The 12433-nt window shown below is 32.6% G+C and overlaps 1 protein-coding gene across 10 annotated transcripts in view; it reads left to right on the forward strand.

Annotated features, from left to right (window-relative positions):
* Positions 1-12433, forward strand: part of LOC115210273 (mediator of RNA polymerase II transcription subunit 24) — a 51450-nt gene that overhangs the window by 10984 nt on the left and 28033 nt on the right. For 8 of the 10 annotated variants that reach the window (XM_036506911.1, XM_036506910.1, XM_036506874.1 and 5 more), the window contains 6 exons: positions 362-485; positions 1027-1186; positions 2148-2261; positions 3491-3618; positions 5152-5346; positions 9642-9747. In XM_036506911.1, the coding sequence (XP_036362804.1) occupies positions 362-485; positions 1027-1186; positions 2148-2261; positions 3491-3618; positions 5152-5346; positions 9642-9747 (827 nt within the window). The remainder of the gene's footprint in view (positions 1-361; positions 486-1026; positions 1187-2147; positions 2262-3490; positions 3619-5151; positions 5347-9641; positions 9748-12433) is intronic. The other 2 variants (XM_036506913.1, XM_036506918.1) reach the window with 1 other exon arrangement.

Genomic DNA, 12433 nt, shown 5'->3' on the forward strand with positions numbered 1-12433 from the left:
CATGCATACACACACACACACACACGCATGTTGATGTTCACATTACTTGAATGATCCATTATGCCCTTTTGAAAACCACTGGAATAAAAAAAAAATCCGTTACTTGAAAAACAGATAAAGATTGGTAACATAAAGAACATTCAGCCTTAAAATAACTGTCTAACCCATGCTAGCTGGAAAAATAGACCTTAGACAAATAAATTTGTTCAGTATTTACTAAATCTTAATAGATATGTTAGCCTTTTCTCTCTGTCTTTCATAACTTAGTTTTTGAGAGTGTCATTGAAATCCCTGTACATTTTGGGAACCAAAATAATTGTCTATCCTTTTTTTTTAATCTATATTCATTTCTTATTGGCAGAGACTTACAGAGAATTTGAACAGACAGAAGTGAATGTCCGAGGAACAGTTACACAATTACAACAAAATGTCATATCAATCCAGCAACGAGAGAAAGTTATAGAAACATTACTGGTTCTTGGCGGGTGCGTTTCAACTACATGCTTTCGCTACAATTGTACTGTGACAAGTCCTTCAAATAATGAATATTTATTAGATTGTACAAGAATTATACTAGGTCTTCCAAGTGCAGTAAATCATCTATTTATAAATATAGGATAGTTTTATCTATATCCAATATTCTTCTAATGTCATACTTCTCAACTTTCTAGAAATTTAATTCTGTATTGAAACTATTTGGAGACAAACAATGAAAAACAAAAGCATGAAATATCTGGTCTTATTCTATACTATTTTACTAGTAACTCCTTTCAAATATAAAAAAAAATTCAGATAATCATAGGAAAAGCAATTATATAAACAAAATATAAGCAGATCTGTTATTTAATAACACAGAATATGTTATTAAATTTATTAACCTAATTTCTTGGACCACCCTATTAGCTATTTAGCATGTAATTCAAAATAGTTTTTTGTTTTTTTTTGCAAATGAATTTAATTAGAAATTGTTCATATTTATTGCTTGTTACTAAATTTTTGATTAAATAAATATCTTTTCTTTTTCAGTCAAGAAATGCAAAATTCTTCAGATAAAGCAGTTTTAGAAGTCAGTCATTTAACAGTTTGTCCAACAGTAAATGCATTGGTAGCTCTTGAAGCTGTTCTAAACCCAACAAATGATGTACAACCATTCCTGGAACAGCTGCTTGTTATAGAGAAACTTGCAGTAAATAATAAGTGATATTTTCTATTTCATACCATTTGTTAGAGTATTTTTTGTACCATTAGAATTTTGTTGGTCAGCATTTAGATAAAATTAAGAAATAGCAACATGTTCAGTTATATAATTATCAGCAAATATAATTAGTCCAAAGAAAGTAGTAGTTGTTTGCACTAGCAGAAATCATTTAATAAAGTTCATAAATTTGTAAACCAATTCAAACTTCATTAATAATGCATCTCTATCTTATTGTTTCTTTGTGGATTATTTTGCTTTTGGCTGAAACTTTGTGCTGAAAGACAATATGAAGATTGAATTTGGCCTTCAATTCTTAAGTTCTTCAGTTGATTCAAACCATTGTGATTGTGACTGTATAGCTGCCTATATCCAAAGTAGATTCTAAGTATTGTTGCTCTGTCTTCAACTAATAACGTTCATAAGTATGAATTTCCCTTGTTACTGTTTAAACCCAGACCAATCCTGACTGAGTAGACCTATGATCTAAAGCTTTCCAACCATGACCATCCTTGTTAATAGGAATAGTGTTTCAAGGATTACTCCCCCACCCTCAAGTAGTAGGGTGTGATTTGAGATTTCACTGCTGTATTTATTTAAATAGGAACATTCTTACATGAGTTATTTTGTATTGTAAAAACCAAGGCAGTCTTAGGCAGAATAGTATTGAAAGAATTAACTATATTATTCTGCAGAATTAGGTCTTTTAGCACAAAGGTTCTCAACCATTTTTTATCTGTGGACCCCTTTGATTACAATTTTATTTTGGTGGACACCTCCCCCATTAGATATTAAAAAACTAGTTTTATAGAAATTTCTTTCAAAAAATGCGAATCTGTAATGTAGGCCATTCATACATTGTTGTAGGTTAGTCAATACTCAGCTTAATATAATTCAATAAATTCATCACATTCTACTTGATATTTCTGTTTGTTTTTTTTTTTCTTTTTAGAAACTTAATCGTGCCAAGTTATACTGTGAATTAATGCGAGCCTGCTTTATGGGATTAATCGATTCCAATGGCGGCCAAGAGGAACTGAAATGGGCAGCATTTACTTTCTTAAAAGTAAGAGTTGTTAATTAATTCCATCTTTTAAATTGTATACCTCTCTTTATACCATGTTATCAATGATTGCAGTATGGTGGCTTGACCTGCTAAAAGTAACAACGAAATTGTTACGATTGATTATTGGCTGTTTTATATATCTTCCTCTCTAACTCACTCTCCTTTGTTTTCCAACTGGGGTATCCATTTATCTACTCTACAGCAAGACTCCTATATCTGTTTCTTCTATACCTTAAATATCACAACTGGCACATTACCACTCTCCCTCAATACTGCTCCCACCCCCATCCCAGTTGAGGGGTTTTTGATTTGCAACATACTTGGTGACTGTTGGTGCTGGTTTCACAAAAAAATTATTGGTGATGATGGTACCATGAAAAAAGCACTGATGTTGGTGCTACACAAAAAGCACCCAGTACACTATGTAAAGTGGCTACCATTAGGAGGGCATCCAGCTGTTGAAATTATGCCTAACAATGGGACATGATGTGGATCCTGGCTTTGCCAACTCCTGTCAAACTGCCCAGCCCATGCCAGCATGTAAAATGATGATTATGATGATAAGAGAGAGAATTATTTACCACAGACACCACAGGGATATAGCTTCTCACTATATGTTTATAGTTGTCTCAATAAATCATTGTAGAGAACAATTTATCCCTGATATCACAGCAATATGGCTTCTCTGTATGAATTCTTATGTTAGTTGTGAATTTACATTACTGAGTGAATGTCTTTTTACCAACATTAAAGCAATACAATTATTTTCCTATACTTTTCAACATCTCATCAAGAAAATGAATTATTTTAGGTTGTGATACAGAACTTATCTTCCACTACTTTTCTCCTCTTAGCAAAACATATGGATATGTTTTTATTTTTATTCCTCCTTAAAGTATTCATATGGCTGTTTTTCCATCAACTGAAACCCTTGTCAATGTATGTAGATGTCCAAGTTTCATTACAATATGTAGTATATTTTGTGCAATATTGTAGGATAAATTGAACTCTAAAAATCTAAGAAATGGGCAAGAGAGGTTACTTCATTGGTATGCATGGAAAAATTGATGAAAAAATGTATCCCCATAATGAGAGAAAGTAATGAGAGCAGAAGTAGGCTTGAAAAGATATTCATAAATACTAACTCTGACAAATATTCATCTTATGTTTTTATCACCATCTTTAAATTTATTATGATATAATTAAATTTGATAATTTTCCATTACCAGCTCCCGCAGGTTTTATTGCGGATTCAACGGCAATCGCCCGGCCAGGACTTTTCTCATGAACTTGAATTGGGTTTTGATAGACTATTAAGCTATGTACCTTTGTTGGATGTCACAGATTTACGGCTTAAGTAAGTATGCTATTTTACGCTGAATAAAACAGAGCACTAAAGCATTAGTTAAATTGATAAGTCTACAATTTGTAGTATTGGTTTAGTTTATAATGTAGTACAGGTTTGAGTTTTGAAAGTATTAATATTTGCTCAGTGTCTTTTAACATTTCTACTTTTGTTTTTGTAAAATGTAAGAGTTTTCTTAACCAGAGGCAGGTAGTATACTCACAAATCTAAATGGAAAATTATGAATGAAATTAAAATTGTTAATTTATAGCTTGAAGTGTTAGAGTTTCAAGTACTGCAGGGATATGGAAGAAGGTTGGTAGTTCACTGCATTAAAGAATGGATAAGAAGATATTCTAAGTATATTAGATATAAGAAGTCTGTAAAAGGTAAAGAAGAGAAGGTAGAGCATAATGGCAGATGAGGGAGTACAGAATTTCAGTGAAGCATAGTTATTCAACCATGTAGATAGCTTTTCGTTTGCGTACTCTCTCTGATGCCAGTGAACAAGAAGAGAAGTTCATACCAAATGTGGAAGCAAAACTAAGAAATGTTTTAGTTAGCAAGAAAGAAGAAAAGATTCTCATGCCATTCAGAATATGGCCATGTTCAATATACAGAAAAGGAATTGGTAGTAACTATGGAATACATACTACTTGTAGTCTATAGGTGCACAAGAAATGCAATGGGGTCACAAACAGGCTGACAGAAGGAAAAAGGACTTTGTATGTAGTATATGTGCTGGAGCAGATAGCAGAGAAGCACTCGTGAAAAACATTCTTTCAAATTCTTAGAAACATTTTTTAGTTGCTGATCTAATAAAGATTAGAGGTAAATGTTGTGAAAGAATTGTAACCAAAGTACGACCAGAGTGAGGAAAAGTTTTGGCAACAAAAGAATTCTATCTTTGTGTACGAATGCAATTTTGCATAGAAATGAAATACAGGCATTTTGATGTGGAGGAAGAATGAAGACCAGAAAGAAGAAACAGGCACACTACATTGGGTGAATGATGTTATTGGTGCACAAATGAGATGAAAAAAGAAGATTGGATGTAAGCTGAAATAGATGTATTGTGCAAGAGAGAAAACTGTGCTGGTATGGACATGTGGTGTATATGGAAGATGACAGGTGATTCAAGTGAAAGAACAAGGAAGACATGGGAAGAAATGGTAAAAGCTAATCTGAAGAGGTTAAATCTCTCAAAGTACTGCAACACATGGTAAGACATTGGAATTAAGAAGACCCAGCCAAAAAACATTGAAAAGTGGACATAAAATGGTGATTTATGGTTATAATCACGTTTCTAATTTTTTTTCTTATACTAATACCATATTTTAAAAATTTAGTAATTTATTACATATATGGTAAAGTTCATATTTTGTGTGCACCAAAAAATAAGCGATTAAAATTACTTTACCTTTGTTAATTATTTTGATTAACTATGCTTCAATATTAGATCTTCACTCTGTCTTAGCACTTCGTATAAAAACAATCTCATTTACTTTCTGGTTATTATATTTTACTTGTAAATTCTCTTTGCAGCTGTGACTGTGTTACGTTTTTGTTGAAGGAGTGCCAGAAGTATTCCTTGCTAACTGAAATACAGGGCTCTAAATTGCAGCAACGCAGGTTAGTTTCTGTGGCCAGTAAACTCCATCTTTCACTTACCGTCTCTCTACACCCCCCTGTTGAGCTAGGGACTGATGTTATGCAGCCTGCACCGTTATTGAGTTCAATGTAAGTCCCCAACTAAGCAACAGTTAATTATTATCATTCATCTTATATCTTCTCCATTACTAAACAGATGTTCAGTGAATAAATCCATGAATTATTTGATTATGCTTTTTGCCATCTTGGCTTGACAAGGAAATATTTTAATTTTAAAGAAATTAACTAACATTAAATGTTCCTTATTGAATTTACCAAGTGCTGTTGGTCAACTAAGATTGGAAATACTTTAACAGAATTGTTTTTGTCCTCTTGGCTAGGACACCAGGTAATAGCACATTTGGTAGAGTGGTTGGACAGGAATTACAAGGTTTTCCAGTTTAAAAACATCTCTTGTTTTCCAATAGAGTCACTTCCAAATTCTCGTATTTGTGAGTACCATTACAAAGCAGGGGAAAACATGTTGATGATGAATATAAAAAAATCCTAAATTGTGTAGTTGGCAATAAAGAGTATATATATATTGTACCATTCACTATTTTAACAGAATAATTAACTCAGGTGAATTTTTACAATTACTTACTCTTTATATATGATGCTACAAGCTTGCAGAGTCGCATTATTTGAATGCCACCTTCGTTATTCTTCTGATTGTCATGATTAATTTAAAAGAGCTGATACCTATGAAATATCCTGTTTATAACCACAAAACTTAGCCAACACACTGAGTGCAGGCTGGTTATTACATCTACCACCGCTCCTGGTTATAAATCTATTCTCTTTTTCATTTTCATATGAGATATTCAAAAAACATGGTAAATTGACGATCTGAAATATTTCCTCATTTGCTTTCATTATTATTCATTTTAACTGTACTAAGAGTGTTGTTCATTTCTATTTCTTTGTTTGTGTATTATATTATTTTGTTGATCAAGCAACTATTTTTTAGAGCAGTTACCACAGAAATTATAGGTAAGTGAGTGCTGGTTATTGAAACTTCAATAAAATGTTATTAAAAATTCATGAACAAATATTTTGTCTCAAATATTTTCTATACTTGATAGAGTGTAATGAATTATTATTAGAATAGTATAATCATATTGTATATTATCAACAATGAATATTGGAAAGTATCTATCAATGTAACTTTATTTTTTTCAATATTATGCTTCTTCACATTCGTATGTTCCTTGTATGAAATATATACTTAACTTAATATAAGTACATGCTCCTGTTTTGACAGACAAAATAATTTACAGACGTAAAAAAAACATATTTCACACATCATAATTGGCTCTGGCTGCACCATGAAACAAAAGTAGTAAACCCTACATTACTATTTAAAACCTGAAGAATATTATTCATTATTATAGTCTGCACTACTTACAAAGCCTTTGCTGTAACAAGTTGCCTTCAAACTTCAGAAGGCTACTACAAGATCATCTGAAAGTTATTGCTACTTTTACTATGTCTAAGCAAAATAAAAGTATATAAACACTCACATCAAAATAGTATACTGTCAGATACGTCACTCTTCACAAAATTCAATGTTGTGTTGCCAGTCTCCAGCAATGAAGTCTTGAAAATTTGAAGCCTGATATGCTCTGATAAAATTCACTTTGCACATCTATATAGCAACAGTAACCAAAAATCACCAAAATCTTCAGTCTTACTCAAAATAGTTGCACAACTAGGGAAAGATATCCTAGAAGCTATTGTGATAAGCAGAGAATACTAAAGATATTTTTTTTTATATTTGATATATTAAATCTATCTATATGCTATTGTTTTCAGATGTAAACTTCTATTTTTATTTTTAGCATTAGAACATTAACCTTCTCCATTTCATCTTTTTCTTTCAGACAAACTTTTCAGTATTTTTTATTTCCTGTACAGTTATATTTATCATTCTGTTGTTTTAGATATCCAACTTTGTTGGTTGTCTTATACATAACAAACATTTGCATTTATTTGCTCAGGACTAAATGTTGATTTCTAAATATTATTTATGTACCACCATATCAATGCTAGTAATTATAAAACCAAAGGAACGCATTTAAGAACAACTGATTAATGAAGAATGCTATACTTGGCTACTGGTATATTTTCTAGAATATTTTCATCATTAACTTTTTAGTGGCTATATTTCAAATGAAATACACAATTAATTTTGAAAATAATTAAGAATTTGGAAGGAGAGATTTAATGAAATAACTAACATTTATATTCTTTAACTTGTAGTTTGGGACCTAACTTAAAACTTTCTTACATGGAATTGTGATAGAATGTGATATGGACATTTGAAATCAAGATATTTTTGTATCATAAAACCAAAGGTAGCCTCTGTTGAATTGGTGTTGAAAAGTTCTAAGAGTCTTTAAAAGAAGGACTTCTCCAAATCTTACTATAAGCCTACGATAAAGGTACACAACTATAAGCTGCTGGTGAAGATTATTATAATGATTACATCTCATATTTTTAAATTGCTCTCCTTTCTTAGTAGTATCAGTTTTTCAGACTACCTTCAAATTGTGTACCAAGCAATTCTAATTTTTCAGGCAAAGCCTTTCTTTGGGGGGAAGAAAATAGAAGATTTTGGATGAGATTGATAAGTATAGCAAAAAGAAGGAAAGAAAGTCAAGCAAGAAATGTAGTTGCTTGCAGAGATCGCTGACTAGAATGGAGGCAAATGAAAAAGGGAAAGCGCAGAAAGAAAAGCTGACAGATTTTTGTGTATAGGCATAACAAGCATGGTGATTCACTCACATGTGTATATTATATATACATATACTTATATAAGTAAGGGTGAAGAAAGTGAAGTGTAATGAACATAGTTGTCTGTTCACATACAAGCATGACCATTGATACAAGTGTAAAGATAAAGGTAAGGTAAAGACTCCCTTCGGTCATGAATAACCATGGGATTGCATGTGAGTGTGTATATGTCTGTGTGTGTGTAGAAAGTTATCTTCTGAGGCGGCACAAGTCCAAGCAAGGTTGTTTATGGAAGACCAGCAGTCACCCCTGCATACCAGCTGCCCATCTCCAATGCCACCAATGTTCTCCAAGGGAAAAACAAAGGCCGTTGCAACTTGGCACCAGTGACATCACAAATCATTTTTACAGCTGAGTGAACTGGAGTAATGTGAAATAAAGTGTCTTGCTCAAGAACACATCACACAGCCTGGTTCAGGACAAGTGTGTACATGTTATATATAGATATATACAAACACACACACACGTTAGAAAGATTGGTATTTTTTGTCCTTAAAACTGGAAAGCTGCTGCTGCTTTACATAACATAAATATATTTTACAATTGATATTGTTCACTCGTGTTGAATGACACTACACAAACTACCACACAAATCAACATAGGAGTTTCTATATATATATATATATATACTGTGGCTGGAAATAAGCTAGTGTTTATGTTCACAGCTGAAATACATATCTTTGGTAACAAGTTTGCTTGATAGAAACGTACCTTGGGCTAAACACCAACTGCACATCTTAAACTCTATGTGCTTGATAGGTAAGCTTCTACTCACAAATATTCTCCAACTCTTGTCTCACTATTGAGCTGTGTGTGTTTGTCACTCTCTTCCAAATATATATGTATATATTGTCAGTAAATCAAAAATCCATATGAGAAGCACACTCTAAGTTATAGATCATAGATCAGTAGAGTATTTAGAGCAAGTTATGGCTGGTTCATAGGGTTACCCAGGGTTTTGCATCCATGAAGTGCTTAGCCTTATCCTTTCTCTTGGGGTTCATAATCTTGCAAACTGGATGGTAACCTCAGTAGTGTTGCTGGCATGAAAAAAAACCACTCAATGCATACTGTAAAATAATTGGCATTAGGAAGGGCCACAGAAACTGTACCAAAGTAGATGTTGGACCACAATGCAGTGCTTGAACTCTTCAGATCCTGTCAAACTATCCAATCCATTCCAGCATGGAACACGGTAATTAAATGACATTGATGATGGTTTTTACTGTATGTGTGTGTGTGTGTGTGTGTATAAATAAAATGCTATATATATGTAAGATGTCTATAAATGTGATCTAAGACAGAAAAACTAAGAATAGATTCTTCTTTTTTCTGTCTTTGTGGACATATATATTTTGGGAAAATCTTAACAGTTTAATATTTTATTAAATTCTGTTTTGATATTTTCCCCAAAACTCTGTTGCCTTAACAACTGTGTATTCTTCTAATTCATGTGGAGGCAACAGGACAGGCAAAAGATCCTTTTGTTTTTTATCCTTCCAGAAACTTTTAAGTAAATTCCAGTTTAATTTCTTAAAACATTGGTTTGTGATTGGAAAGGTTTGTCTTTTTTCTTTTTTTCTTCTTAGAAACTCGGAAACACAAAAACCTAGATCATCAGATGCTGTTTCAAACACACAACCCAGTGTTAGTTTGATTCTACGAGCTGAGCCTACAGTCACAAGTATTCTCAAGGTACCACTATTTTACTGTTCTTTCTTTTCATTTAATTAGCTTTGTGCAAATATATATACATATAAGAACATGAGACGACAAAGGAATAAATGATTATCTTATTAACTTCATTAGCTTACAGCTGTTTCTGCTATAAGATGCAGGCACTCAACTATGAGTCCAGTACATCTTATAAGCAGAAACAGCTGTCAGCTAAGAAAGCTCATAAAATAATCGTTTATTCCTTTATCATTTCATTTTCTTATTACCACTCTGTACTTGATTAATGTTTTGTTCTGAAGCATATGTATATTGAGTTCTATACCAGGTTATTAGTCTCGATATGCCTAAACGAAATATTAAAATGCAAACATATATATGTATATTGTGTAAAGAAGTGCTGATAACTTAAAGTGGAAGCAAGTTGTGGAAGAGGGAGCCCCAGAAAGACCTGGGACAAAGTATTGAAGGCTGAGCCTTACAAAGGAGATGACAGAGGACTGAGGTATATGGCACATTGATGTATTCAAGACCCACCCACCACAACAAAATTGAGATCCTAAAAGCAGGGTGCCATATAAAAGCACCCAGTACATTCTGTAAAGTGGTTGGCATTAGGAACAGCATCTAGCTGTAGGAAGGGCTTCCAGCCAAAACAGACAATGGAACCTGGTGCGACCCTTGGCCTAGCCAGTGCCTGTCAAGCCATCCACCCCATGCCAGCATGGAAAACCGACACTACATGTTATTATGATGATGATGAGATATACATATATATATATACATATACATATATATAATTATTGTAATTTATTTCAGTGATTTTCTGATATGTTTTTGTGAAAGCGGATTATGTTATTTATAGCCAGGTTAAGAAACTTAACTGTCACACACTCTTGTAATGTCTTTGCTGCTGAGGTAGATGATACACCCACTTATTTCTTGCTGCCCATATGTTTATTTTCCTTACCTACATTTCCATAAATATACAAATACACACTCTATCTTGATATTTTACATTCAGTAGTTCTGCATTCGGAACTACTCTTCTCATTTCCCCTTTCTAAAACCCTTTGTTTTTTTTAATATTATCTGATTATAAACAGATTCATTGGCTTTTTAGTGATTCTAATAAAAAATATTTTAGTCGGGTATTAAATTCATTTAAAAAATATTAAAAATTTTTTTGAGTTAAATTTACAGGTTTCAGTTTATCGTTGTATGTCCCTGTTAGGCTCATATTTTTGGTACTAATGACTTTGCATTTTTTTCTTATACATTTACATACAACAACACAACTTATTAATATATTTCTGACATTGAATATTAATTTACTTTTTCATTAAAAATTAACGAGATCTGTGATATTATAAAATATTTTTAAAATATCAAACTGTCTTTAAAACACTTAGAACAAGATTAGCAATGTTTATCCCATCGAAATATATATTCTGTTATTGGTTTCAGTCATTGCACAGCAGCCATGCTGGAGCAAAGCCTTTGTAGGATTTTAGTTGGTCATCATTTTGGCATTAGGAAGGGCATCCAGCTGTAGAAACTCTGCCAGATCAAGATTGGAGTCTGGTGCAGCCATCCGATTTGCTAGTCCTCAGTCAAATCGTCCAACCCATGCTTGCATGGAAAGCGGACGTTAAACGATGATGATGATCATGATCATGACCATAATGTATATTTTAGTCTGGCATTTAGTTATTTCATATTTTACCAGTAAAGTTACCATTTTGACTCAACACTGGTCTTGCTTTTGCTATAAGAATTATAGCAAACACAGCTACACACACATACATATATGCAGACATAAATGCACATGTGCACACACACACACACGCAGGTTCATTTGTCAAATTCCATTCACAAAGCATTAATCAGTCTGGGATGTGCCACACTGTAGGAATGAACCGAGAAACAGGCACTTGTAAAGCAAGACTTCTTATTTGCATTGTCAAGCCCATAAAACTGCTAATCTGTATAACATTATTGGGGTGGGGTGGGCTGGGAGAAATCATTGTACTTCATAGAAAATTTTTAAAAATTTCTTTGTAACTAATATTGTTAAATTCTTTTTCTTTTCTCCATGCCAAACCTTTTCACTAATTTACAGTTCATATTTTCCTCTGCCTATTTTGGCATGAAATATTCAAAAATGTAACTTTTGTTACTTTCCTCTTTCTATGCTAGAATAGGTTACATAGGTTTTGCAGATTTGGATATTTGAATGCATCTTGGAACATTTCTTTTAAAGCTGAAAGCTTCTTGTAGTGTTGACTACATCATTATAAAGTGAAATATAATATTAATATACCTACACAAATTTACTGAAACTTATTTCTGACTAGGTGTGCTACTCAGAAATTTCGAAATTTAAACTGATTACCATTAAAAGATAATGACCCATTACTCTGCATTCTTACTCACTCTGTCCCTGGTTTCAAAAATGTTTTTAACTGATGTATATGCAAATTCTAATGACATTTAGCTATTTATCTTAATTTGAATTCAGAATGTTTCCACCCTTTAGGATTTAAACTGCTATATCTGGCCCAAATCTGTTTTATGTTCAAACTGATCAGATCAAGCCTTTCACACCTATCCAACACTGCCAGTCTAAAGATAACAATCACGTTGTCAAAATCTCAAAATAATGCATGATTAATTCAAAACAATGTGAATAAATAAGCATTACACT

This window comes from Octopus sinensis, linkage group LG1 (assembly GCF_006345805.1).
Source record: "Octopus sinensis linkage group LG1, ASM634580v1, whole genome shotgun sequence".
Taxonomy (NCBI): Eukaryota; Metazoa; Mollusca; class Cephalopoda; order Octopoda; family Octopodidae; genus Octopus; species Octopus sinensis.